Below are 27,541 nucleotides of genomic sequence, written 5' to 3'. Positions count from 1 at the left end.
AAAATATGGAAGTAAAGAGGACCATTATGTTCTGCTTTTGTTGAAATGTGAAGAACCTACTAGAATTTCTATAGAAATTCCATACATCAAGCTGGAAGCTAGTGCAGGCTCAGCGAGAGTCAAACTGCACCACTTACAGCCCTTAAAGAAGGCAGATGGATGTGGTACCTTAGAGAGGGGGACTCTTTTTCGTGGGACACTTTTAATAGGAAAATAAATTCTTCTGGTTTACTGAAAGATATTTCTATCACCTCTGGAAACTAATAACAGAGCTTGCGTGATGCAATCTGGCAAATTAAAATTCAATTAATTCATCAGGACATAAATACTTTGTTTTGGTTAAAAAACAGCTAAAAACTGTCCCACATAAAAGGGACTGTACTTCTGTACAACGGAAAGCTGGGAAACACAAACAGAAGCAACAGCAGCAATACTGATGGCCCCAGGCTTTTATATTTAGCACAAAAGGAATATAAAGAACACAGAACAAGACAATTATGGGGTTGGAGAGAAGCAAAACTGAACCCCTTATGTTACAGGCACATTAAGCTGGGAACCAAGATGAAGGCAAAGTAGGAGCTACTTAGGTAGCACAGATTACCCAAACCTTAGGAGCCAGCAAAAGCCAAATACCAAAAGCAGATGAAAAATTTAAAGCTCTTTGTAGATATGAACTCTACATAGTCTAAACTGCAGCAGAGCTAATAGTGTACTTTAACAAAGTGTCACAACTCAACTAGGATTGCTATGAGCTGTACTGAAATTCTGCATCAGTCTTACATGCATCACTACTACAGCAGGTAAACACCAACCTGATTCAAGGTAACACACATGCTCTGTAACAGCTTGCCAACAAACTTCCCCGTTTCCAGATAAAATATTATTAATATCATAGGTGTCTTTCTTCTCAAATCCAAGTTTGCAAACCGCATAGTGCACAGATTGAGAAAGGCAAGTAGTGATTGAGTCTGGCAACTCCATCTAGAACAAACACAGAGAAAGAATCCTTCTAACAAGAAAGCACATGAGAACAAAAAACATTATTAAAACATACCCATCAGCACAGCTAAACAGACAGTAATACAGTGTCTGTAAACAAGCTGTTTGGGTTTGCAATGCAAGTTTCATTCACATACGTGATGAAAGGAACTCTCAACCAGAACCAACTTCATAAAACTGAGGGAAAGCATTGCTCTATTTTCACAAGGTCAGAAGGGTGAATTTCAGAATGGCTGTATCTACTGAAACCATGATAAAATAGACTGAAGCAAAATATCCCAGTTTATTTATAAATGTTTGCGTTTCTCTGAGCTTGCAGAGAAACTGCTGCTACTTCAAGTAAACCAAGAGCATTAGTCCTTAAAACCAGCAAGATCCTTGGAGGGAGGCAGGGGAGTAACACGTGAATTCTGTAGCAATATTAGTGCAATTTAACCATTCATGCTATTTTCACATTAGTCTTAACACAAAAATGGACTGATTCAGAAGCACACATTTAAATTTTAAAAATTGTACAGATAAAACTGCCCATGTTAACAAGCATGAAAATGCTTCTGATTTAGTTAAGAGTCACACTTCATTCATTAGACAGACAAGAAATTGTTTGATAATGAAGTACCACAACTAATAATAATGAAAAATATGCCATTACATTAAAAACATTTTTTCCTCTCTAATTGGGTGGTAGAATTGACCTTCACATATGCAATTTCTGAATTCATGGCTTGAAGGAGAGAAGAAATATTTACATAGCTGTCAGCACTAAGCAAGGGTAACAGTTCCCATCGGAAACCGCTATTAGCTGCCATCTGGAGTACCTACCTGCTATCTAAAGAAAAATAAATTTAAAAATCTACAATGTTCCTAAGACCATATCTTAGGATCTATCATTCAGTCCATGTTAATTTGTGCCTCTTCCCCTTCCCGCTCGCCGTTTCACTGTCAGAGACAGAAGGCCAGAGCAAAACCTGCACCACCGCCGCCTCCCTTCACTACCATCACTTCTGTAAGACGGGTCAGGCTCGGGGTGGGGAGGTGACCTTCGCAGGGAGAGCGGGCTGGCGCGGGCAGAAGCAGGGCAGGGCAGGGCAGGGCTGCCCCTCCCTTCCCCTCCCTGGCCCTTTCCCGGGCCCGGCCCGGCGCCCCGCTCCCGCCATGGCCGCTGCCGGCTCCGTTACCGCTGCCCGCGCGCGCCGCGTCACGGCCGGCTCGCGGGCAGGGCCCGGGCCGCCGCACGCCGCCCAGCGGGACCGCCGCCCCAGCCATGGAGGCAGGGAAAAAGCGCCAGGATAAAGACACGGTGAGCGGCCGCCAGGGAGAGGGGCGGCTCCGGGGGTCTGAGCTGGCCGGGGCTGGGGCACCGCCGGGAGCGGGGGCAGCGGCCCAGGCGCGGGGGGGTGTGATGCCCGACTGAGGCGGGGGTGGCGGTCCGGGCCTGCGGCGCTTCAGTTGGGAAGGAAGGATGGGGCGTGGGGAAGGCGGGATAAAAGGTGCGTGTGATCTTGTGAAAACTGGTACCAGGAGTGCTGTTCCCTCTTGGTTCGCGCCCGGCTTGGGATAGCTCGTGCTCTTTCTGCTTGCTCCGGTGTGATGTTGGCTCGTGCCCTGCGGCTGGCGTGCTGCCTCAGGCGCTGGGAGCCCAGGCTGCTGTGATGGTAAAGAGAAGGTAGAGCCGTCTTGCCTTTGGTGGGGCACTCTCTCCAGCTCGGGGCGCTGCTCTAAGCTAGAAGCCGTACCCTCTTCTGAAGGAATAAACAATAACTTTGTTTATTTTGTTTGTTTTAACAACTAAAACCTATTGGTTGTTAAAATGGACTTACTAACAAACAGAATTTCATGTAAATAGCAAAAGCTTTTTTATTTTCTCTTAGCATATTTCCTTCCATATGTCCTAAGTTAAGCCAATGTACTCGAGTTGACTAGCCTAAGAACAGGCGTTTTTTGGTCAAGTGCTCAAATGCAGTCAGTTCTCGAACTTCTGAGAGTTTTATTCACAGAGGGTGCAAATAGTTTACAGAAACGTAATTGAAACATTTTGCTAAAACTTGGGGGTTTACTGTGTATTTCATACAGTGATATACAGAAGAAGGTTTATTTACTAGCCATGTCTATAGAGAAATCAAGAGGTTTTTGGTTGCCTCACTAGTAAATGCAATGACTTTTTGCAAGTGATTATGTAAACTACTGTCACTAATTATGGCAGGTAAACTTTTAAGTATCACCATTGTTAGAAGTTGTGTGCTATAGACTTGAATTTTCTTCCATCATTAATGATAGAGGTTGAAGGTGGTGTGGCTCAAGCTGAATGATGTCAGCCAAGAATCACTGTTTGGACTGCACGCTTTTTCACATGTTCATTGTTACTCACATGGATGGGGATGCTCATTTGAAGACCTCAGCTGCAAGACTTGAGGTGGTTTTTCTTCTGTTAGGTGAGGTGTGATGAGCATGTCAAGGCTTTAGTCTTTTGAGATCTGAGTTTGCAGTTAGTAGATAATGAGTGTCTACAGACTAAGTGCAAATGTGTTTGGTCCTTGTGTTTTTAGAGTAAATGCTATTCAGAGTTCAACAAACAGCAGCAGGCAATTTAAACTAAGGCTGCCAACATCACTGCTTTTAAGTAACTAGAGGACACTTTTAGGTAATGTCCACAGTTGTTGACAGAACGAATGTGCAAGTGATTTCATAGAGAAGAAACTGCATTTCTTCCCTGATTCTTAAAACTCTTCAGATGGAAAGAGTTGTGAGCCCCTGAGTAGCACATCTTCTAAAATAATTCTCATTAGACTTTTATATTATCCATAAGTGACTTTTTTTCTGTACTTCTTAGCATAAGCCTTGCATTGTGATGTTACTTCACCTTTGAGTTCTTTTCTGCTCTCCTGGAAAGGAACTGATGATTTTCTCTCAATGTTAGGTTCTAGCAGTAGTCAGGAAGTGGAGCTGAGACTGAAGAGTCAGTGAAACGTGGAAGTGGTTTGTTAGGAAGTAGCTGCTATGGAAGACCATTGCCTGTGGCATTTTTTATAATCTGATTGGTTCCTTGTGCTTTTCTGTTTCTTTCTTTGTTACTATTTTACAGTTCTAGACAGCAGGTGACATTTTTTTCTGCAACATCAGACTTACTTCTTGCATTCATAGAGGGACAAGTTTTGTTATGTGTGTTGAAGAGACAGAGTATAAAGCTGGATGGGGAGAAAATGTGATCTTCAGGGATCTGGTTTTAAGTTCCAAGCAAAATTACAAAGCTTTGCACACTGGAGTTTAATTTTTCCTTTTTTTTTTTTTTTTTAAATGAGCAAATTAAATCATCATTCCATAAGCTACTATTTTAGTAACAAGGAATAAGGATGAGCAAAATGAAGTAGTAGATGAACCAAGTCTGTATTTTGGGTATTGTGTAGGCTATTTGAATGAGAAGCTTGAACTTGTGGCTAACAGTCTTGAATGGGTACATTAATATCTGTGTATTTTTCCTTGGAAAAGGGAGTGGATTCAGGGTGATAATATGGTGTATCTGATTGATGAGTTTAAATGCAAAGTTCAGTTGGATTTTGCTGGAAAAGAATTTAAAATTCAGTGGAAGTCAACTACTTCTTATGTTTCAGGCAGAACAGTAAAACAGCCAGAAGATGATAACCAGCTTCTAGCTTTCTGAGGGTTTTGTTAACATATTCCTAGACTAATTGTTGGAGATTTTTTTTCTCTGAGTTGTACACCATAAAGTATTATTTAGAGTCTTTAAACTCTAAAATATTGACATGTGATGTGGATTTTTTCTTATTATTTTGTACAGTCAAAAGGAAAAAAACCACCTCAGGATGCTTCAGGCACGGCTCCAACAGAAGGAAAGGCAAAGTCAAAAAGCCGTAACACATACAGACTGGAGCCACGTACTAAAGTTCAGGATGACTTATTGAGAGACAAAGCTCAAGCGATCCTAACAGTATGGTATTATTTAAATTACTTGTCTCGTTGCAAAAGCAGCTTGTCTTGCAGAAGTATTTACAGAACAGTGAATATTGCATAAACTTAAACACGCATAAATCTCTGCCGTCTTTTGAGTTTTGGCACATGAATGTAATGTGAATGTACTCCGTTTTGCAAAGTGCAGAAGGGCCTCTGTGAGGTCACTGCTGAGCATGTGCTGTTTAGGTGGAGCTGAAGCTTCATAAACTCTTGCATTTTTTAAAATCAAATTGAGCTACAGCACAGTTCAAAGTACCATAATCCACAAAATGTCCAGTTAGCAAAGGATCATGACATCAGATTTGTGGATTTCTATTAATTCTCTAATATCACAGGACCTGTATAAAATTACTTGGTATCCTTGACAGTCAGACTGGTACATACACAAATTAAGCAAATATGAAAGAAAACAATTTGTTGAGATAATCCAAAGTGTTAGTGGTATTTTGAACCGTTATAACCAGATCTTTTTAATTCTGCTGTCTGGAAGACATATCTTGGGTATTTGGAACAGATATTTGTAGCACTGTTTTCCAGTGAACTGAGCCCAAATAATGAAGAGTCCTCTCCTGATTGTTAAATGGAAATTGGCTGGGCATGTGTGTCGCCTTTAAAAAAAACAGATTAAACATTTCAGTGTAAAAGCAGTGCATCCTTTGCCATTTGAGACCATCATCTGTACTGACTATTCAATTCATTAGTTCTTCTCATGTTATTATAATGAAAATGACTGTAAAGGGTGTTTTTTGCAAAAGACTACTAGGATGAAAACTAAGATCTTTCAAAATTGTTTTTGATAGAATAAACTACAAGAAGCCACATATGATGGAGCTTCTAGTCCCTTCTTGTGTGCTTCAATCTCAGAAGAAATATTAAATGCTGTGAAGGAATTGGACTATGACCGATATAAGTATGTGGTATCAGTACTAATTGTGGAAAAGGCAAATCAGGCAATGATTGTAAGCAAACATATTATTTGTTACACCTTTTGAAAATTAAAAACAACTTTTAGAACTGTGTGTTATCTCCTAGATGTTCTTTCAGCAGCTTAACTTGTTTGAGGTGGTCCTGAAGCTTTTACATTCTTTATGGGTAGTAATATCCCAGGTGACAACTCAAGATGCTGCTGTGATTCTGCCTAACTCTCTGAAGGTTGCTGTCTTCATGTGTTCAGTAAGTGGTAAACAGCCCCAGCTGCACTTTCCTGTCACCCACTTGTTTCTGCTGCCTGCTGTGCCAACACAATTCCATGAGTTCAGTGAATTTTGTTTTTCTTTGTCCGGTGTAATTGGATCTCCATTCGAGTTCTTGCATTCCACTCAAGATGCTATGCAGTTCTAGTGTGGGGTGTCATGGAACAGAAGGGTGGCAGGGAACTGCAGGGTGGATGGTAACTGCAGCTGCCACCAGACATGCTCCTGGGACTTCAAATTAACACCAGTCATCTGAACTTGGAACACCTAAAATAAAAGGATTCTAGATTGTGCTGTGTTGGTATATAGATTTAGTATTCCAGCTAGCTTGGAGCTCCCATTGGCATTCAGAATGCTTTTATCTGTCTAGTAGAGTGCCAAAGAACACTTCTGCTTTGGAGTGTTCATCATCAGTTGTTAAAACCTGATTGAAACCAACCTGTGTTTAGTGAGTTACATAAAACAACATTTGAAGGGTTCAGCTTCAGTACCAAATCCAGTTTGTGAGGTGCCTGCATCTACCTGCTTTTCTGGTGCCATCCCACAGTACGCTGCCTCTTAAGGGGTGTTTTGACTGAGGAGCTGTAGGTGCAAACAGATTAGTGAAGTGGTCCAAGTTAACTTTTTCTCCCAAGGAATATGTTTATTTCAGCCATCAATTCACACAGTTTAGCTTTGAAAACAATTTTATCAAAAAGGCTGAGAGCCCAATAAATTTACAAGTAGGCTGTAGTAAGCTGGAGGTGGAAGAGTGGGGGATGTGACTGCTTGGTTGTATGTGTTACCAAAACTGATGTCTATTCATACTGACATTCGGTTGCTTTTGAAGGGATGATTTTACTGTGTGTTAAATTGTAACAAGCGAACACAAGAGAGAATTGGGGTTTGGTGCTGAGATTTTTGGATCTATCCGTGTGGGAGCTTTACTGTGATGCAAGAACATGTATTTAACATTGAATAGGAATTGTTTTTATTCAACTTTTGCATTGTTTTTAATAGTTGTAACTCTCCTAATACGATTAATTAGCATTTAGATAATGCTGGGTGTTCTTTGAAAATAAATAGTAAAACTGCTGTATATAGGTTCACTTGTAACTTTTTATCTTTTATCCCTTTAGGTTGCCAGCAGATGCCTCTGGGATGCTGAAAGAGACACTTGGGTTTCAGCTAAATGTGAAACTGACACATTTATTGCACTGGCTTTGGTAATGGCTTGTTATTACGACTAAAACTCTGAAAGTCACAGCTGCATTCGTGCATCACAATACATGGTATATTTGAAAATTTTCAAAACATCATTATTTTAGTATTCATATTTGTCCTATTGGTGTTGGCACATTCATACTGACATACAGTTGAGATAATTTTGCTTGGTTTTGCTCTGTTTAAAAAAAAAAAACCAAACAAAACTGCTTTGGAAATGTTTATGGTTGAGTACATATGGGCTTCATCTGTTGTAATGCTCTGCTGTGGAAGTGGGAGCAGCTGGTGTAAGGCCAAACATTGCAAAATTTTGAATGTTGCTTGTCTCTTGAGTGCCTAGACTGTTCACCAATGCTTATATGCAGTTGCAGGTATCAGTTTTCTTAAAAGCATGCTTTTTGTAAGAAAAGCAGTGTTCATTTTTAATTTTCATAGTTGGTATCTATGATAAAATGCTGGTCTGCCTAGAAACTTGGCTGGGAGGGAAGCTGTGTTTTGCAGACCTAGAAACTTGCGCACATTTCCAGCCGTTTGCCTTGAATGAAGTATAAGTTTAGTTATTAGGTTCCCCGGGTTGTAACCTTTGGTTAAGTATTGCCTCGGGTCTGGTGGATGGACAAATACTGAATTGAGTGAGTTAGGTCACTTTGATCTAGGGGCTTCTGGTGGCAGTGGCAGGAGGACGATGGGGTCAGTCGCAAGGCTATTGAGAATTGGTCCGTAACTGGCAAGGGCAGCACCGATTCTATTTTTTTAAATGAGATTGTGAAGTGTGTAGACATGAGCTTTTGGATTTGCCGTGCGTGGAAATCTAGCGCTGGTGCCTTTGCCGCGTCCGTTCTATTGTTGGGAGCTGAAAACAAACGCGGACGGGGCGGGGGTGCTTCCCAACGCCCCGTGGCCAGCTTGGGTCTGAGCACCTTTGGAGCCCCGGCCGGGCAAACCTCGAGGGGCGGGGAGCAGCCCGGGCCGCGGGTGGGCGCACACGCGAGGCCGGCGGAGCCCCCGGCCGGGGGCGGCGCCGTGGCTGGGGCGCGGCCGAGCGCTTTGTTCGCCGGCGCGGGGCCGTGCGCGCCCACGGGGCCCGGCTGCGTGCGGGCGGGCGCGCGCGCCGCCCCGGTCCCCGGGACGAGGGTCGTTCCCGTGGCGGGTAGGGAGGGCTGCGCCTCAGCTCCGCCCGCCCGTACCGGCGGGACCAGTACCGGCACCGGGAGGCGGCGCGGCCACGGCGCGCAGCGGGCTAGGCGCGACCGCGCAGCGGCGGGGAGCGGCCGCACGCGCCCTCCCTCCGTCGCAGGGGCGAGCGCGCTCGTAGCGGCTCCTCCGAGTGCGCCCCCCGCCCCCCGAACCCCCCTCCTGCGGGGGCTGATGGTTCACAAACGTAGCTCGTCCCCGGCTGACGTTCCCGGAGACGGGAGCCTGCCGGCGGAGCGGAGCAGCCCGGCCCTGCTGGGTGCTAGCTCCCGCACTCGGCGCTGACCACCCCGCCGGGGGGATGCTGCCCCTCCGTCCCGCGCTGCTGCCCAAGCGCTACCGTGGCGGCTCGGCTCCGCGCTCGCGGCCGGGCCGCGCGGCCGCCCGAGCGACGGCGGCAGGAGGAGGAGAAGGGCGCGGCGGCGGCGGCAGCACCGGCGGCGACGGATCCCCCGCGCCGGTCCCGCGGGGCGGCGCCGGATCGGTGCGGGTGCCGGTCCGGCGGCGCGGGCCGGGGTCGCCGCGGGCTGCCCGGAGGGGGGCGGAGCAGGAGCCGCCGCGCCCGTGCGCGCGCTGGCCGGTAGGGGCCGCTGCCGCTCCCCGCAGGGCGCGGGGGGGCGGGGCCGGCGGGCGCGGCGCGAGGCCCGGTCGCGCGGCGGCGGCGGCGTCGCTCCTGTTGGCCCAGCCGGCGGCGGCCATGGCGGCCGTGCTGTCCCCGCGCCTCTGCGACAGCGACCCAGCCACGCCCGGCGCGCAGTCCCTCAAGGTGAGAACGGGTGGCGGCGGCGGCCACGGAGCTGCGGCGCAACAGCCGCCTTGGCGGGAGGCCTCGCGCGGCCCCTGCGCCTGGGCGCCCCGACCCGCGCCTCAAACCCGACCCGCTCGCCCCGGGCTCACCTCACGCCCGCTGGGGGAGCCGGGCGGCGGCGGGCGGCCTCCCGCGCCCTGGGCCGAACTTTGAGCGCAGGTCTGGGGCTGGGTGCCCGGGGCCGTCCTCCTTCCCAAAAGTCCCTCGGCGTCTTCCCGGGGGCGGCGCGGCAGCTGAGTGCTCACCGCGGCAGCTCCGCAGCCGGGAAAGTTTGGGTCTGGCCGCGGGCAGTTCCGCGTTGGCCCTGCCGGCTGCTCCCGCGCGTCCCGGGCACCGCGGGCACTTGTGGCGCCGAAGACGGCCGGCGCAGATCGGCAGTCGCCCTTTGAAACACGTCTCGGGCAGTTTAGGCTTGTCGATCGCTTAATAGAGCAGCGTTACGTCGATCTTACAGTGACAGACGTACCAGAAGTTTGTAACGTCACTATGTTTCGTAAGGACTAACAAGCTTTTTACAGAAACATGCGTTTTCAGGGAGAAGGGGGCTTTTTTTGGACAGTGCTTGATTTTTCATGTAAAGAGAGCCACAGAGCTATCCCATTTTTTTTGTTTGTTTTTGAACAGTAAAGGTGGTTGAGTAGCATTGTGCCTTTAGATTGCAGAAGTTTTCACTTCATATACTAAGTTGTCTGCAACAAACTCAACTTGTGTGATTGAATTTCGTGAAATTTTAAGCAAAGAAGGAAGCAACTATGGAAATGGATCTCTCTATGTTATGGATACTCATACTTTGTAACAGTACCGGGTATAATCAATGAAAAATTACAAAGCCAAGGGAGAAACTGATACCAAGCACTTCCACCAAACTGTCAGGTTGAGATCTGTCTTTTAATGACGTTTTGAAGTCTCTTGGGAGTTTTGGTATACTAGAGGGTTGCTTTGGCCCTGTTCAGGTCTTTGTCTAGTAGTTAAAAGGATTTGGAGTGCATTAATATTCTTGTGGGAAGTAGAAGTGAACTACTGATGAGACAGCTGTGTCATAAAATACTCTAATGCAGTGTTGGTTTGATTGGGGGCTGCTGCTTCATTTGTCTGAGTTCACACAGGGTATTCTCAGTAATACTAAGAAGTGGCATTACTGTTAATGTGAGTGGAGATTCTGCATACTGCTTTTTTTAAGGATGGCTGCACTAAGAAAATACAGTTCCATTAAAATTTGCTTTACAGTTTTTATAAATGTGTGAAAGATGTTTTTGCTCCTTAAAGAGGAAGAAGAATATTTGTAAAAAGCTGCAGAAAAGAAGAAATAAGCCAAAAATCCAGGAGACAAATGCTTTTTGCATATGGCCTGTCTTGATTATAACGTTGTGAAATGTTACTTAGTAAAAGTAATGCATTTTTTTTTGCTGGAATATTTTTAAATTGATATTTCAAGTCATATGTTAAGTAAAACATACTATAATGAAAGACATTAGCAAAGGTAGACCTAATTATCATTGTTGTCATTTCTAAATAAGTAAGTATAGTTGGGCTTGATCCATTTATTTCTTACAGGTTAATTCCTCTTGGTTAAACTTTTCACAGAAGTTAGGAAATTGATTCTGTCTCTCTGCTCCACTTTAGAAATTCAAATACTTAAGGAACTGTTAAAAATTTCTGCTTTCTGTATCTCAGTTATGATCAGACAGGGCTGGTCACTAAATGCTTTGAGATTGTTGATGATACAGGTAGGAGTTTCACGACATGGGACAACAAAGCAGTGAAAAACACAACATCAACTGGAGTCACTGTCTTGTAGATTTTACAGAACTCTTTGTTTTGCTTTGGTCTTTTTTTCCTCCTCTTCATTCTTTATTCCCTTTCGTGACATTGATCACATGACATCTGAGTTGTGACACCTGTCTGGATGTTCCCCTGTAAGAGCCTTGTTCTCTTCTGTATCTGTTGTAATACAAAGTTGGGTTTTTTCTTCCATACATTTTTTCATCTCAAGACAGAAGTCTTTGCTACTTGCTTGCAATGATAGTTTTTGTAAACTGTATACCTGTAAACTCCTTTGTTGCTTTCAGTAATATTTTCCCTGATTTTGTTAGCATCAGCTCTCAGCAAGGAGTTGGGGTTTTTGTTTTGCACTTGCTTTTCGTTTGGAGTGCTAGTCTGGTCACGTGCCAGAAGTAGTTTACATCAGGAATTATGAACTTGGTGGTCAGAGCTACAGCTCTGTCTGTTCAGAACTCTAATTACACCACAAGTGAGAAGCCACCCAATTCTTCTGGGCTACCATGTGTCATGCAGATAGTTTATAAAAAAGAATAATTTGTTATGTAGACTGTCCTGTGAGTTGTTTAGGACTGTCATAGAATAGCTTAGCAGTTCAAATATATTTAAATTGTGGATTGACTTGCAATGTTTTTTGTGTTTTATCTTTGGAGTAGTCACATTTTTTAATATTTATTTTCATTTCAGGATGACACAGAAGAAAATTCCAATGATGGCAGCCAGCCATCCAAAAGACGGCGTATGGGCTCAGGGGACAGTTCTCGAAGCTGTGAAACTTCCAGTCAAGACCTTGGGTAATACTGTTTTTTACAATTCCCACTTTTTATTGTAAGTCTGACTTTATTGTTCAGCATGCTGAAGTATTAGCTCTTTATTCATTATTTGTGTATTCTTCATGCATCTTTACAAATTGAGGTGATGTCCTATGACTGGCTAGATGTCTGTTGCTCCCAGCATATTTTAAGGCATTTTGTTTTAGAGTGCCACAAAAAGTGTTTCATCTGATTTACAATCTGAAGCATAGTTAGGACATTGAATACTTGAATGAATTTTGACTCTGTAGTAGTTATTTTTCCTGATGTCCTCTCCATTATGATGGATATCAGTTTCTTCAGATTCTGTCCCTTAACATGTTGATAAATTGAGATTTAGAGAAATATATGTGAGGTTGGGTACAACAAAGTGACTTTTGAAATGGGTTAACAGGATGCAATATTTTAAAGTGCTTGTCCACCTTTGTAGTTACTGTTCATTGACATATAAATGGGAATTACTGAATTTCTAGAGATGTAAGTAGTATTCTTAAGGATTGTTGTGATTTATTGTAACATTATTCTTATGTTTAGGTATAGTTATTTTCCTGCTGAAAATTTGATAGAATACAAATGGCCACCTGATGAAACAGGAGAATACTATATGCTTCAGGAACAAGTCAGTGAATATTTGGGTGTGACTTCCTTTAAAAGAAAATATCCAGGTATTTATTTTTAAAGTCTTTCTTCTAAAAATTTGAATTCTTAAACAATTTGGATGTAGTCTGTGCTTCTTTGGTTATAGGATGAGCTAACTGTTAAAAAAAAAAAAGACCCAGGAAAAGTAGATCTGGATTATACTTATACTTCATATTTTCATTGCTGGAACTATAATGTATCCACTGGTTTTCAAAGTAATATAAGATTTTGTGGTATTGCCACTGAAAATTTACAAACAAGTCTGATTTGAGGCTTAGATCAACAAGTACTGTTTGAAAACTGATGTCAATTTTATTTTTAGTGATTTGTTGATGATTTCTTACTATCACTTCATCTCTGTATTCTGTTTCCTGAATTGTGGCAACATTTCTACACTGTGGAAAAATATTTAAAAATATGTTTGTGGAGGTTCTAGTATTTGAGCCTCCGTTATCCAGAATTGTCACATCTGGCTCTTTGCTGGGGAATTTATTTTTAAAAGTTATGGTAAAAGTACTGTACTTTCAGTGCTTGGTAAAATTTTCTGCATCTGAACCTATGTATCAGGTTTCTTTAGCTTATATGCAAATCATAACTATAGGCAGGATCTTGACCTACTATAAGTCAAGAAAATTTGTCATGTTCCTATATTGTTTGTTAAATTTAAAATCAATTTAAGAAGTTGTCATGTTTCTTGAAATAGCAGTAAAATACAAGCTCTAGCTGCCTGGAAACAAAACTGTTGAAATACTTCGGCGGTGTTTATGGGGGAGTTTCAGTTACTGCACCCATTTTTATTTCTTTTTTTTGGTTTTGTTTTTTTTTTTTGAGATTTAGAAAGGCGAGATTTATCTCACAAGGAGAAACTCTACCTCAGAGAACTAAATGTTATCACAGAGACTCAATGCACACTAGGTAAGAAAACAAGTTGTTAGACTTCTTATTACAGTATAAAGAGTATGGCACTCTGAAAAAAGGGTTCAGTTTGGTAGAGAACAATTGCATGCCTGTGAACTGCAAACAAATTCTGAAATTAAAACTGGTTTATTTTTGGCTTAGTAACTTGGCCTTGTTGTATCAGTATTCCAGATTTATTATTAACAAGTATATTTTGGATCTGTTCTAATTACTTAGAGGGGATTTTTCTATATTCTAAATTAACTTGTAGAACTTTTTTCTCTTAGAAAAGAGACCACCATAATAGTGTGGTCTCATGTATATACATTATATATACATACATGCAAGGTGGTATATATTGCATATATATGTACAGAGTGTCTTCATATACGTTAGTCTTATTTTTCTGCATTACATTGGAGGCCTGCAGACATCAGTGTATCTTAAATGGTTCAGCTTCTGTGTTAGAAATTAGAACAGTGTGTTTTAAATCACTTGACTGTACTTGAAATGGATTGATGTAATTTCTGAGGCTTTTATTGAAAGGGCTTTTTTCTTACTCTTCTGATATATGTGATTTGGACATGTAGAGTTTAAATTATGTTGCCATGGGGTTTTTTCTGTATATCCTGCATCTGTGAAAATGTAATGTCATTTTATCTGCGAACAATCTTTAGTATACCACCTTTATTTCTCACCCGTGAGCTATTTTTCTAATTTAACTATGCATAAGAGAACTATCTAATTTTTATATGTTGAGGTAAAATGTTTCATTCTGTCTCATATATCCAATAGAGATGTGTGCTAACTACCCCTGTTTTTAAAATTATTGTTATAATCAGTGGTAGTGGCATAAATCATTCCATGCTATTGTCCGTGTCTGGAGATTAGTTGTGTTGGAACCTTCAGGGGAAGAGATCTGCAATGTAGCTGCAAACTGAGGCATTCTGACTTCTGTGCGTGAAATGCTTTAATTGGGAGTCAGGAGTCTATGTGCAGTTTGCTGCTCTGAATTACTCTCCTAACAATTCTTCCCTGATTTGTATAGAGACTTTATGTAAACCTCTTAATTTCAGTAAAGGTTCTGCAGGGTAATGAAACTTCATCAGCACTGGAAACTGAAACTACTAACAGTACGCAAGATCCCATCTAAAACAAAGGTTCTGCCTCACCAGTGAGTTCAAGTAGGTGATTGAGTCAGCAGAAGGGGTCTGTAGCTGTAAGTAATGACACGAGCCTTGGGTACAAGCAAACTCCCAGTCAGCCTTGAAAGCTAAATGGCACAAGTTTGCTGCTACTTGAGAAGGAAAAGCATTGTGCATAGCAGGTTGTTGTTTTTAGCTACTCAAAAACTTTGAGTCGGTCATTGTGAGATATAAATAACCTACAGTTACTTCTGCCAGATAGCATCATTATTACTTTATTTATTTTAGGTCTAACAGCTTTGCGTAGTGATGAAGTAATTGATCTTATGATTAAAGAATACCCTGCCAAACATGCAGAGTATTCTGTTATACTGCAAGAGAAAGAACGGCAGCGAATAACAGATCATTACAAAGAGTATTCTGTAAGTAATTACCACTTAAGTGAACTAAATCTGCAATGGGAGTGTGAGAAAAGGTTCTTCTCAAACTGATAGTGAAATGTATGTGAATTAATATAATTGTTTTTATTCCAGCAAATGCAGCAGCAGAACACACAGAAAGTAGAAGCCAGTAAAGTTCCAGAATATATTAAAAAAGCTGCCAAGAAAGCTGCAGAATTCAACAGCAATTTAAACCGAGAGCGGATGGAGGAAAGAAGAGCCTATTTTGATTTACAGACACATGTAGGTAGATTTAAATTTCTTACTAATTGTGAGGAAGGAGCTCCTTGCTTGTTTTAGTGAAGTTTGTTTTGTTGCCATTTTAGCTATTTTCGGGTAGAGTGATTAATGTGTAATACTGCTAAAAATAATAATCTAAATATATTTAACCTGCAGACTTTTTAAACTTGAAAATACTTGTCTCAGAAAGCTCTAAAAATCTCAGTGTTAGTTTATTATCATGTCTTTATTCTTGATAGTAGTAGCATAAAACTAAGACTGTTGTTTCTTCATATAAATGGCTAATTCTTCTTTTGAATATCTCCAAAATTTTGCCTGACAATACCTGAAGTACAAAAGAAAACTATTCTACATGTAAAAGTGTGCTTGTCAGTATTATGCCCTTGTTTTTTGTTAGGTGTTATATTATTTTTGTATTGCATATGTTGCATGCCTCTGTGCTTGATTAAAAAAAAAATTATCTGGCATTTTGAAGCAGTGCAGTTCTGCTTCTGTAGAGGCAGTAAAGCAAAAATTTTCTCTGCAAATTGTTACATGGCAGACAATTACGGAAAGTTTTAATTTTCCTGGTATGGCCATGTTAGAGACAAGATAGTGGATTCTTCTATTTCCTTCTAAGAGAAGGAAGGCTTATTGTGTAAGCTTCTCCTTTCCATTGTGTTATGTATTTATATTATTAATGGATTTTTTTTCATAGTACAGTCTGCTTTCAGAATTAGATGGACACGTTCTTTCTATCTAAAACAATATGTAACAACAGTGATAATTCTTGCTAAAGATGCCAGTCACAAAGGTTAATGTTTACTGTTTCAATTGCTAGATTTTAATTTCAATATTATTTTTCATAGTGTAAAGGGGTCTTACCTAATCTTTACTCAATCCACTAGAAACCTAGGTATTGGATTTAATCCATGATACTGTTTTGGGATCTCTTAGAATTTTAATGCATTGAATTTCTCATGGGAGAACTCTGGTAGCTGTTCCAATTCAGTAAAACTGGCAAGTTAAAATAATACTTGGAGAAGTATTTGGTGAGTAAGGCTCAACTGTGTGTATGTGAAACAAAAATGTCATTGTTCTATATTAAACAATGCAGATTATCCAGGTGCCTCAAGGAAAATACAAAGTCTTGCCTACAGAGAGAACAAAGGTTAGTCCTTATCCAGTGGCTCTCATACCCGGCCAGTTCCAGGAGTACTACAAAAGGTATTTTAAAAGCATTCCAGCTGCCGATTCTGTTGCACTGATCTCTTTTGTCTCCATCTAGCAGGTGGAAAAGATTCCGCTTTCTTTTAGGTTTCAAATTAATTTTAGTTTTAGACAATTGATAGTCTTCAAAGATGCATAGTGTGACAGCTGTTGTTAAGAAAACAGTACTGACTGCAAGAGCACTGTCTTTGCTGATGTATTGCAGTGCCTGAGATTTAACCTGCTCAGGTGTTTACCATGGTAAAAAGGGACATTGATTTCACTCCTGCCACCCTCCTGTTTACTTATCATTTGCCTCTGCACATGTGCTAAAATTAATGTTTTTGTATCAAAGTGTTGTTAGGCTGGCTTCTGATCATGAGTCTTGCTCTTCTGTTTTGAATTTTTAGAAACTTTTTAGAAAAGTTTGGTCTTGTGGTTTAAGTTTGATGTTGGATTTGTAAGTGAGAGAGAAAGACATTGCAAACTGGACCTTAACATTTTATGAAAAATGTGTTGACTGTTGACATAAATTTAAGATTTTACTAGCAGTGTACTACTGTTGAACAAATCCATACAGATTTGAAGATTTTGCTGAAGTCTTATTATTGTACAATACAGATGGTATTCATGCTACATGTGCTTGGTTTTCTGTAGGGAAGCTCTTTGTCTGCATGTGCCTTGCTCCTTCCAGTGTTCATACAGCCCACCCCAAATTTGCATGTTACAGGATGTTCCTGAAGGACTTCAATTTTATTAAATCAATTGAATTAAAATTACTTCATGTTATTTTTATTTTGCCCTAGTAAGCTGTTAGTGAAACTGCTTTTCCATCTCAGTGAAGGACATGACCTTTCATAATATGCAGCAAAATAGTATCCTGTTCTTTACAATGCTTGTCCTCAGCAGTAAGAGGACTTCCACTTTTTTCTTAGTCTTTAGGGTTAAAAAGGGTGGATTATGTATGTTGAGCTGTATCTGGCTATAATCAGTGAGATTATACCTTTACATTCATCTGAAATTACATTTTCTTGTTTTCTTGCATTGTTTTGTTCTTAATAATCAGCTATACAACTCTGTTGTTTCCTTTGCTTTGGACATGTTTGTGTGCCCTGGGTTAGAATTGTACACATGTTATGGGGCACTGTACATGGATAAAAAAAGTATATGGTCTGTTGAGCATAGTAACATGGATTGGGTAAACTTCGCAAATTGTGTTCCATGAATATCTGCTCTAGAAAGAAGACAAGTAGTATACATGGCATCACATTGGAGAGGGAAAATTAGTGTGTTTCCTTTGTTTTCAGGACTGCATGTTTTTATGTGCCTTCCTGGAAAAAAGGAGACTGTTTCTTATCAAAGTCCCTGTGTACTGTGTGAGTTAATACTTACGCATAAAGTACACATGAATGAATGCATTTTATTTTTTTAACTTCAGATACTCTCCAGATGAACTTCGTTACTTGCCGTTAAACACAGCCCTTTATGAACCTCCTTTGGATCCAGAGCTGCTTACACTGGACAGTGATGGAGATTCAGATGATGCAGAGGAAGGGCGAGGTGATGAAAAAAGGAAAACCAAAGGCAATTCGGTGAGACAAATTAAAAGTATTCTTGAACAAAAAAATCCTTTTCCTTGACTTTTGTTAGTTTAATTAGTTTCTTAGAATCTTTAACATCTGTGAAATGAAGGGAAGACCTTTTTTAGTACTTCTGTTTATTTCATAACATTGCTCTCCATTGCTTTTTTGTTTTGGTCCATTTTCAGAGTAAATGGAACAAATATTTCAGGCCTTTTCTTCCTTTTTAAAAGTTTTCTTTTGTTTGTTTTGTTTTGTTTAAAGAAATTTTGAAGAAACTTCCCAATGCAGCTCTCCATTATAGCCTTTTTCCCAAGAGCAAGTTGTTGGTATTTCTTAAGAGAATGAATATTATAGTTCAGGTCACAGTGTATTTTGCTGTTGGAAGTCTCACGGAATCTGTCCCCAAAGCAAAGGTGTTGATAACCTCATAACTTTTTTGTTTTGTGATGTGGAAGCAGCAAGTACTAAGTATAGAAACGGTAACTTAATTCCAATTTAAAAAGAAGGTAAAAAGCATTGTGGTTTTTTACTTTAAAATACATCTTTTAAAAGATATTTATGTTCTCTCCACTTATGCAAATGCAAAATTAACTGCTAGCTGACACTTAAGGGAAACTTTCACATATGTACCTTGATAGTGCTTTAAATGCTCGAGCCAGCTTAGATTCAGATTAGCTGAGTACAACGGAGCCATTGGTGTACTGTTGCAGTTTGTATGTTGGGGACAATATCTTTCCAGAAGCTTAACCCTAATTTTAACAGCAGTGGAATGTCACAGTGCATTTAGCAATTTCTAGCATGATTGATGAACATGTTTGATGTTGGGTATGTACCGTTCTAAATTTTGTCATGTAAATATTTTTCTTCTTTGAATTTTGTAAGATACTTATAATTGAAGAAAGGAAGAGGTCAACTTGTAGGCTAACAAAAGAGAAAGAGGTGTTTAATACACTGTTTCTGCTTGCATTTTTTTTTGAGAAGAAGAAATCATAGAAACATAGCATGCTGAATGTCAACTCAAATTTTTAGTTTAATCACACTCCAGCTTTTTTACAGTTGGTCATTTGGTCTTTAACCATTTTTTCCCAGTTTCCTTTTCCATTTACTTCCATTCTCATTAATGGTAAAGAAAAGTAACTGGACCAAGCAGACTATCCTTTTGATTTTTCACAGAGGCTCAGAAATCTTTTTTTTTGTGACAGAATGCAGAAGGAAAAATGTCCCTGAGTTTGAATAGTGTAGAGAAGTGCGGAAGATTGATAATCAGATTCCTCTGAAGTAGTTTTGGCTGTGGGAGCAGGGATTCTTAGCTAGTTAGTCATTGAGGGGGGCAAAAAGTTCAGAAAAAAAAACAGAGGTGGGACTGGTCAGATTTGGATTATCTACAATTTGTCAGATCTCCCCGATGAGTGCCACAATACACTTTATAACTTCTCCTTTTTCACACCTCCCCTTGCTCCATTGTTGGAGTTGGTAGCAGTTTTCTTTTCTGTAGTGTTTTAACGGGCCTGACCTACATAACCCTTCCCCTGAAATACTGGTGAAAGGTACCATTTCCTGTTGCCACATAGCTCAATCTGCTTTTGTGTTACACTTCGCCATTTGCTCTATGTCTGTTTTGTCTGTTTTGATTTTAGGTCCTAGGGCACAGGCTGATTACTATTGTGTTTTTACAGAGTGTGTTTTAATGTAGGGCACCATTGTTATTTGGCCTCTTGGGTTTTATTGTAATAAATGTGAGTAATCACACTGCTTCCTTCTGGAGCTTTTTGGAAGCCTTTGTTAACACTTCTCTGAGAAAAGTCTTGTGCTGTTGCTCTTAATTATGCCTACATTGGTCTCTCACCATCTTTGAACCTCTTCCCCTCTTTCTTGCCTCCTTATTCCTCAAAAAAAAAAAAAAAAGCTTTTACTGCAAAATAAATTCTGTTGTTTGGCTCTGTATTAAGTATGGAAATGTGTTTTACCATTGATGGCATTCTTCTGCTGCTGTCCAAATTAAATACTTAGATTGCTCCTGGTGAAAACAGTAGGTGAGGGTGGCAAAAAAAAACCTTCATGTGTTTAATTCGTGGCAGTCCCTGTATGCTTTAAATGCATGACAAGGGCACTTTTAACTTTTTGCTGGCCCTTTACGTTGTAAACAGCATATTGCTGATTTGTTGATTTCTTGCTGATTTCTAATGAAAACACCTCAGAGCATTACACTGTTGTGCTCCCCACACTGGTACCAAAACCAACTGCAAAAACATGACTGCTGTTGCCAGTCTCTTAAACCAGAAAAAAACAGATGATGAATGTTGTGAACAAAGGTGTTCTAGATTGTGATAAACCCTGTGCTTTTGCAGAAGGAATGACATATCCTTCTCTTACCTTAGTTCTAAGGGGCATAGGAAAGACTTGTCTGTCTATCAAAAAAAAAAAAATATAGCTATGGTATTTTTATTATAGGACAATTCGTCTGGCAATGTATCTGAAGGTGATTGCGCCACAGACAACCAGGAGGATTCTTTTCAGGGAAGACAAAAAACAAGAGACAAAAGTGCTACTCCAAGAAAAGATGGTTCCAAACGTTCTGTATTACCCAAATCAGTTCCTGGGTACAAGGTAGAAGAAAAAAGCCCCTGATTGAATTTTACTCACCAGCTTCTTCCTGAAGTAATTGTTTTTTTAAATTATGTGGAACTTCTGCTTGCTGTACTTCACTAGCTGCTCTCCTGTTGTGTGCTCCATCTGTTTGCTTCCTTATTTCCTTTTTGCTTATATTTCGCGTGGGGCTTTTCTTTACCCTAGCTGTACAGCGGCCTCCTATTGGGTTAACTTCTTAGATTCATAGCAGTAACGCTAGAAAAATCCATTGTGGATTTATCATTGGAACTCAACATCTTTCTGTCTGCTTTAACATAGCAGTCAGAAATATGTGCCAGTTTGAAGCTAGCATTCACTCTGTTACTTTTTTTCCTATTTTGTATGGCAGCATACCAAGAGATCAGTCCTATAAAGTGGAGCTGTATGGCTGAGCATATTGTTGCAACATGAATTTTAAATACAGCCTTTTATCCTGTGATATTATGATGTATAAGATGAAAGGCAAAAAGCTTGCTACAGCTCTGTAGGCCACTCTATGTAACCTCTGTAATAGTATTTGGAAAATAGCTTTTTATGTAGTTCATACTGTGTAGTAAAGTTTGTGGGCAATATGCTTTTATCTAAACTAGAAACTTGGTGAGGATGTTAAGACATTTCAGGTATCATGCAGTGATTGCTGAACCTAAGACCCCAATCTTCCGTATTTCTATATAATAATTTAAGAATTATGATAAAAATACTTTTCAGAAGAAGCGAGAATTGACATGCATTGTTTATATGTACTATTCTGCATACTGAGAGAGAATCTGAGTAAACTGTAACACATTTAAAGCAGGTAATTGTCTAGTCCTGTTCCACTGAGAGGAATGAGAATTTTCCATTGACTTAAATGGGAGCAGGAATAGATCCATAAAGAGGGAAAACACTAAGCTAAGATAGGGTTGGGTGTTTACCAGTGAGGAATGCTTATTGACAGTTATGGGACAGGGAACATTTTTGTCAGTGACAAGTTTGTACATACTGAGAATCTGTCTCAGTATGTGAGACAGTTGTCTGTCTCAAAAGTGAGCTGTTGATGGCTTGCATTTTATGTTTATAAATATTTACTATCTGTGTTTACCAAGTTAATAGTAAATAAACTATAACTTACAATAAGAAGCTAATTTCCAGCAACAATTGGATAGATTTCCTCTACATACAGTATCTGTACAAGTTCATAACAGACAGCAAGCTCCAGTTGCATTTTCTGTTTTCAGGAACTTATTAAGAAATGTGTGAACTGTGTAGATTTAGAATGTGGTTACCACATATATATATATTTTTTTATATGTAACTTTGCAAGAAGTTGTAGACATAGAATGCATTTCAGTATTCCCATGAACACGAAATCCAAAGATGAAGGCTGAAATTTTGCTTTAGCTTTGTTTAACTTGACATTAGAAATTGTGTGCCACTAGTTTACAGAAGCTTCACTTAGCTGCGAGATGCCCAAGTGTTTGATTAGTTGAATCTATTTAATGGCCTTATGAATGCATAGAGACAGAACTGGTGGAGCAGAACTTTGATTTGAACTAAAATTGTAGAAAGGCTGTAGTAGTATATGGCACTGCATTTTGAAAATGGGTTCCCACAGCAATTACTTACTGAGTCAAAATCACTGATTCTGTCACTAACAAGGTCTTATTATAACTTACAGTGCCTCATCTTTACAGTGTCAGCATACATTGCCTGCGTCAACCGTCCAGCTGTTGTTAAGTCAGGGGTGGTGATGATGTGTTAGGAGGGGGAGAAGATTGGCTTTCTTGTTTGTGGGAACATTTGAAATACTGCAATAAGACAAATTACATGAGCTGTTTTAACTGGCAAGACAGAATGATTCTTGTTTGTGAGTTTATGAAAACACCAGATAACAATATACCTACCATATGTGCCTGCATATTAAGGCACTTTGAGCCGAAGGCTTAACTGACTCAAAATGTTTTCCCTGTGAAATCTTTATAATACTTTTGTTCTATATTGTTCTCTAATATTGGACTATTTTTGTAGGACACTAATCTTTTGGTTACATGTAGTTAAAATTGAGGCTACTACTACATTGTAGTTAAAATTGTAGTTAAAATTGCTATGGCATCAGCATGTATATGTATAGCCACCTTATGAGTATTACAGGATTCCATACATTTCCACTGAGTTATTTTCAAGTAAAAGAAATACTGTATTTTATATGGAGTCTTTTTTTATTGTCAGTTCTTTAACAAAGAACGATTAGCATGTGTTTTACATTTTGTCATGTTACAAGTAGTGAGTCTGTTGCTGCAGGACTGACTGCTACAATTGCACACACAGGGTACTGTTAAAAGTACAAGAGATGTTTTTGCACATAAAACTGAAATGTATTGAGTATCTTTATTTTGCAACACTTCTCTTTTGGGTCACTGTATATGAAAATGTAATGCTTTGCATTCAGAATAGGATGTTATAAAAATGGTGTAGTTGGAAAGCTTACTTTTGAGAGCTGCAGCACAGCAGCATGGAAGGGAAAACCTACACATCACAGTCATCATTTTGACCCTGCATTCATTTTCTCTCAAATCTTATCCCAATAAGATGGGGATATCGAAAGCAAAATTTACTCCTAATGAGATGGGATATTGTGACTTCCCCTCTGGAATTGACAGATGTTTTTAATAGCATTTCTAGAAGCCATTTATGGTGGTAGAATGGAACTGGATTAAAATGTGAATAGTCTTGATTTTTTTTAAATTTTTTTTCGTTGTTGTTGTTTTTGTAAAAATACTTCCATACTGTTGGAACTTCATTCTTAAAAGGCTGTGATTCTCACCCCCCCTTAATATGCACAGTTTCTAATGAATACAGGTTAGTGAACTAAGACTAGATGGAAGCATTGTTAATAAATGCGTCTGTAGCGATATCTACCTTGAGAGTTACGCGTATCAGAATGTGAACTGCACACACCTGTAACACTTGGATGTGTCCAAAAAGCAGCTCACTTTGGCTGGAGTACTGGGGAGTGTGCTGTTGTATATTAAAGGCAGTAAAATACAAATCTGTAACAAGCCAGAAGTCTGATTAGAAAAGCTTGCTTGCTATTCTGGAAAGGCTTGGTTTCTTAGATTACAATACAATTTAAAAATAAAAAATAGACTAAACAATGGAAGGGTAAATGCTGCCACACTGACAAGGTTTAAGCATGTGCCACTTTTGTTGGGAGGAGCAGGGTATAAAGGTATACATGTAGGACACGTAGTATAGTTAACAGTAAAAGAATTTATGCGTGGTTTTCCTTCCATTATATTTATTATTTTGTAGAGATGTTTGTGTGTTAGACTTCTTTTACTGTTTTATTATATTTATGTATAAAACAGGTTGACTTTGCTTTTTTAAAATAAATAAGCAAAAAAATGTCTATGAATGCCTCTGTCATCTTTTGAAGGAAGTTACCTATAAACATTTGGTGTGGTGTTTTGCTTTCTTGAATAAAACTCCTTAGACCAAACAATTTGATGCAGGCTGTAGCCATGTTTTGACATGAAAACACATTGAAAACTTCAGAAAATTTAAAGCAATGCATCCTGGTTTTAGAAATGAGTCAAGATACTAATTACCTTGCTAGGTACTGTCAGAAACTGGCTGGGGAAATAAACACACTTGAAGATAAGTTGTATTGCAAAAGATCTTTGTACTTTTATTTATTTATTTATTTATTTATTTTGTGTTTTCACTTTTTAAATATGTTTTAAAATTAAACCTCATTCTTCTCTCAACGAGTGGTTGGTAGTTGACTGGGATTCTTCTTACTGACAAGCTGTTTAGAGCCTTCAGCTCCCTCTGCTAGCTGGGTCTTTCCAGCAACCTTGTTTTTAAAACTGGTGCTAGTCAGTTTAACATAAGTGAGTACTACATTAATTGTAGTACTACATTTCTCACTGAGTTCATTGTGCAGCAGTCAAAGCTCAGCAATGTAACTAATGCCATGTTTCTGGAATTCAGAATGGTTTAATTCTTCCCAAGTCCTCATCAGGATGACACTCTTGTTGTATCTACGGAGTTGATGTAAAGAATACCTAGGCAGATGTTCCACATTTTAACAGCCTCCTATTTCTCTTACCCTTTAAATAGATCTCATGGACCCAGACACACTCTAGATGAGAACTTAGAAAAATTATAAATGTAAAAATCTAGTCAAATGCAAGGCTTTTGTGTCTTAAATGATTATGACTGGATACAAGAAGGAATGATAAAAAGAATACAGCCCTGTACACAGCATAGCTAACCATATAATTTGAAACTGAAGATAAAAAAAATCAAGTTTATTGCTTTTATAATTAATTTTTTATATGTAGGGACAAATGTTATGAAAAAAACCCACCTAGATACTTCCTTCATATACAGGAAATCCACACAGAAGTTCATAAAGAGTATTCTATATTGGAAGAATATTCCTGAAATTTTTCACCCTATGTTACATTTAGTTTACCATGAGGAGAATGTTAGCTGATGAATTAATAGGAAGGGCCAAGTATGTGCTTTTGATCCAATTGGATTTATATATAACTCACTATGTATGACAAATGCAAAATTTTATGTAGTATAATCCATGATTTTTTTCAGTGCTGCTGCTTGTCAGTGATTGTCACATGTTTCAGGGTTCACACATCCTGACAGATAGTTTATTGATTTTAATAGTTTAGGAGATAGATGACATTTCCTGTTGAATCTGTAAATTCTTCTGGAATGAATTTATAGCCCTCTTCTACCCTTCCAGCCAAAGGTCATTCCAAATGCTATATGTGGAATTTGTCTGAAGGGTAAGGAGTCCAACAAGAAAGGAAAACCTGAAGCTCTTATACATTGCTCCCAGTGTGACAACAGTGGTGAGTATCTGCAATCCACTAAGTCGATTCCTAAGGATCCAGATCTGTTTGTGGACATACTTAGTGTACTCCGTGTATAGCAGGAGTTCAGTTCCTTTTCTGTCCTTTGTTACGACCCCATCTCTCTTTCATGTTCTCTGTGCTCACACTGTGGGGTCTCACCAGGAGGTGAGCTAAGCTTCATGTTTGGTAAAAACAAACAGTCTAACTAATATTAAATTTCATTTCAGGCATAAAAGTAATAATACTGGTTTTAATCTAGGCCACCCTTCTTGCCTTGATATGACCCCGGAGCTTGTTGCTATGATTAAGACTTACCCTTGGCAATGTATGGAGTGTAAAACGTGCATTATATGTGGGCAGCCTCACCATGAAGAAGAAATGATGTTCTGTGATGTATGTGACCGTGGTTATCACACTTTTTGTGTGGGGCTTGATGCTATCCCTTCAGGTAATAAAGTAAGAGTTACTTGTTCCCTTCCCACTTCCTCTGAGTCCTGGGCTCATTCTCAGATGAACTGATGAATTAATACATATACATGAACTAATGAATTAATACATATTCTTTTGGAAGAATAGTTTAAAATAAGTGTGAAGGGTAAGAGTAAGAAACACTATAGGAAAGCATTCACACTAAAGGACCCAATTTTTTTACTAAGCTTTATTTCTGTATATTTGGTTGTGCACAGTTAAACCTCGCAATTCCTGTGCAGGAAATATAATTGGCTTTTACAGCATAACCCAAACAGGCTCGCTCAGAACTATGTTTTTCCATTTCCGCAGAATACTGACAATAATTACCTCTTTTCATTGAAGAAACCTGTAAAAGAAACTGTATTGATGCATATTGCTAGAGTATAGCTTTCACATTAATTGTGCTGTTTTAGCTTCTAAATGAAATAGTTATCTCAATTTAATATTTGCAAATATCTCTTTAAACCCTTTCAGTCTCTTTTTTATTCTTAAACATCAAAACTGCAACAGAAGTACCTCCATAGGTAGGCAGGCAAGCCAGTGGCTTTAAATTGTCAAGTCAGTCATATCATATGGCCAACTCAGGGCAGTAGAAAGAAAATAACAGGTGGTACTCTTGCTTTACATGTAGTTCTACATCCATGGTAAGTTCATGAATGCCACATTCAGTGGCAGTGACAGTATTCCCTGGACAGTACTTAAAACACGCTGTACTGCCCCATTTTGGGAAGCACTGGAGCTAGCTGACATTTTTGTGCAGGTTCTGTGACTGATTTCACTTTGAGGCTGACCTAAGAATATAATCAAAATAGATTATATATCTACAAAACTACAAAATTACCAAAACAGCCTTTGATTCCAGCTGCTGTAATAAAAAGTTAAATGCTTCCCGAGCTGCCAGTGATTTCTGCTCGGGGTAACTTCACAACTTTGAACTCTAGTCATTCACCTGAAAATATGACCGGCAAACTCGAGCAGTGTTTGTAAAGCTCTTACCTAATAACCACCTCCTTGGAGTGCTTGGCACTTCTTGAGGTACATGAAGATTGGTGTAGCCAGTGGTTACACATAATGAGTCTGCAAGGAGTGTGAATTGTGTATGCTGCTTTCTAGAGAAGATGCTCAATTTTAAAAGCATTTGTTGTTTGCTTTAAAGGAAATACTGCAAACAGATAAACACCTAACAGAGAGGTGAAGGGCTGTCTAAATAGGTAAGAGAGTAACAAACTTAGTTTCCCAATAATTGATAACTTTCTTTTCTTAGGTCGCTGGATTTGTGATTGTTGTCAGAAAGACCCTCCTGTACCCAGAAGAGGAGGAAGAAGGGGGAAAAACAGCAAGGAGGGCTAAGAAAGCCCTAAAAACTTGCTATCCAAAACTTAACTGCACAAATTAAAGTGATACTCTGGTGCTATTTAATCAACCACTCTATAAGAGGAGCAATACCACTTTTTTTTTTTTCTTTTTACTAAATAAACTTTGTCTATATAGTGA

The 27,541-nt window shown here is 39.6% G+C and overlaps 3 protein-coding genes across 10 annotated transcripts in view; 2 read left to right on the top strand and 1 right to left on the bottom strand.

Moving 5' to 3' along the window:
* ERMARD (ER membrane associated RNA degradation) overlaps positions 1–9,788 on the bottom strand; it is a 23,510-nt gene extending 13,722 nt beyond the window's left edge. For 2 of the 4 annotated variants that reach the window (XM_059841532.1, XM_059841534.1), the window contains exons 1-2: positions 9,456–9,788; positions 813–981 (exon numbers count right to left, since the gene is read on the bottom strand). In XM_059841532.1, coding sequence (XP_059697515.1) covers positions 813–981 — 169 coding nt within the window. In that variant the 5' untranslated portion in view covers positions 9,456–9,788. Of the gene's footprint in view, positions 1–812; positions 982–1,821; positions 2,049–9,455 lie in introns of those variants that run through there. The other 2 variants (XM_059841533.1, XM_059841535.1) reach the window with 2 other exon arrangements.
* Positions 2,205–7,773, top strand: DYNLT2 (dynein light chain Tctex-type 2). The gene is made up of 4 exons (XM_059841543.1): positions 2,205–2,299; positions 4,796–4,945; positions 5,769–5,927; positions 7,280–7,773. The coding sequence occupies exons 1-4, from the start codon at positions 2,264–2,266 to the stop codon at positions 7,388–7,390; spliced, it is 456 nt and encodes a 151-aa protein (XP_059697526.1). The 5' UTR covers positions 2,205–2,263; the 3' UTR covers positions 7,391–7,773.
* On the top strand, positions 8,845–27,541 carry PHF10 (PHD finger protein 10). Of its 5 annotated transcripts, none has more exons than XM_059841538.1 (12): positions 9,193–9,324; positions 11,833–11,939; positions 12,492–12,622; positions 13,434–13,511; positions 14,927–15,060; positions 15,172–15,321; positions 16,415–16,524; positions 17,945–18,098; positions 20,541–20,696; positions 25,465–25,573; positions 25,836–26,024; positions 27,312–27,541. In XM_059841538.1, the coding sequence occupies exons 1-12, from the start codon at positions 9,256–9,258 to the stop codon at positions 27,395–27,397; spliced, it is 1,473 nt and encodes a 490-aa protein (XP_059697521.1). In that variant the 5' UTR covers positions 9,193–9,255; the 3' UTR covers positions 27,398–27,541. The 5 variants fall into 5 exon arrangements, with proteins under 5 accessions (XP_059697519.1, XP_059697521.1, XP_059697520.1 ...); XM_059841537.1 differs by having other exon boundaries at positions 13,428–13,511; XM_059841536.1 differs by lacking the exon at positions 20,541–20,696 and having other exon boundaries at positions 8,845–9,324; positions 13,428–13,511.

Source organism: Haemorhous mexicanus, chromosome 3 (assembly GCF_027477595.1).
Source record: "Haemorhous mexicanus isolate bHaeMex1 chromosome 3, bHaeMex1.pri, whole genome shotgun sequence".
NCBI classification, from domain to species: domain Eukaryota; kingdom Metazoa; phylum Chordata; class Aves; order Passeriformes; family Fringillidae; genus Haemorhous; species Haemorhous mexicanus.
Note: the sequence above shows the minus strand (reverse complement) of the source record. Positions and strands in the feature narration are given on the sequence as shown.

What these genes read in the sequence shown, in the direction of transcription:
- DYNLT2 (XM_059841543.1), top strand. Translation starts at nt 2,264, where the DNA reads ATGGAGGCAGGGAAAAAGCGCCAGGATAAAGACACG. An exon ending in AAGCTCAAGCGATCCTAACA is followed by an intron (nt 4,946 to 5,768) that starts GTATGGTATTAT and finishes TGTTTTTGATAG; the next exon opens with AATAAACTACAAGAAGCCAC. An exon ending in AGGCAAATCAGGCAATGATT is followed by an intron (nt 5,928 to 7,279) that starts GTAAGCAAACAT and finishes TTATCCCTTTAG; the next exon opens with GTTGCCAGCAGATGCCTCTG.
- PHF10 (XM_059841536.1), top strand. Translation starts at nt 8,860, where the DNA reads ATGCTGCCCCTCCGTCCCGCGCTGCTGCCCAAGCGCTACCGTGGCGGC. An exon ending in TTCCAGGAGTACTACAAAAG is followed by an intron (nt 16,525 to 17,944) that starts GTATTTTAAAAG and finishes TTTTAACTTCAG; the next exon opens with ATACTCTCCAGATGAACTTC. An exon ending in CTCCCAGTGTGACAACAGTG is followed by an intron (nt 25,574 to 25,835) that starts GTGAGTATCTGC and finishes GTTTTAATCTAG; the next exon opens with GCCACCCTTCTTGCCTTGAT.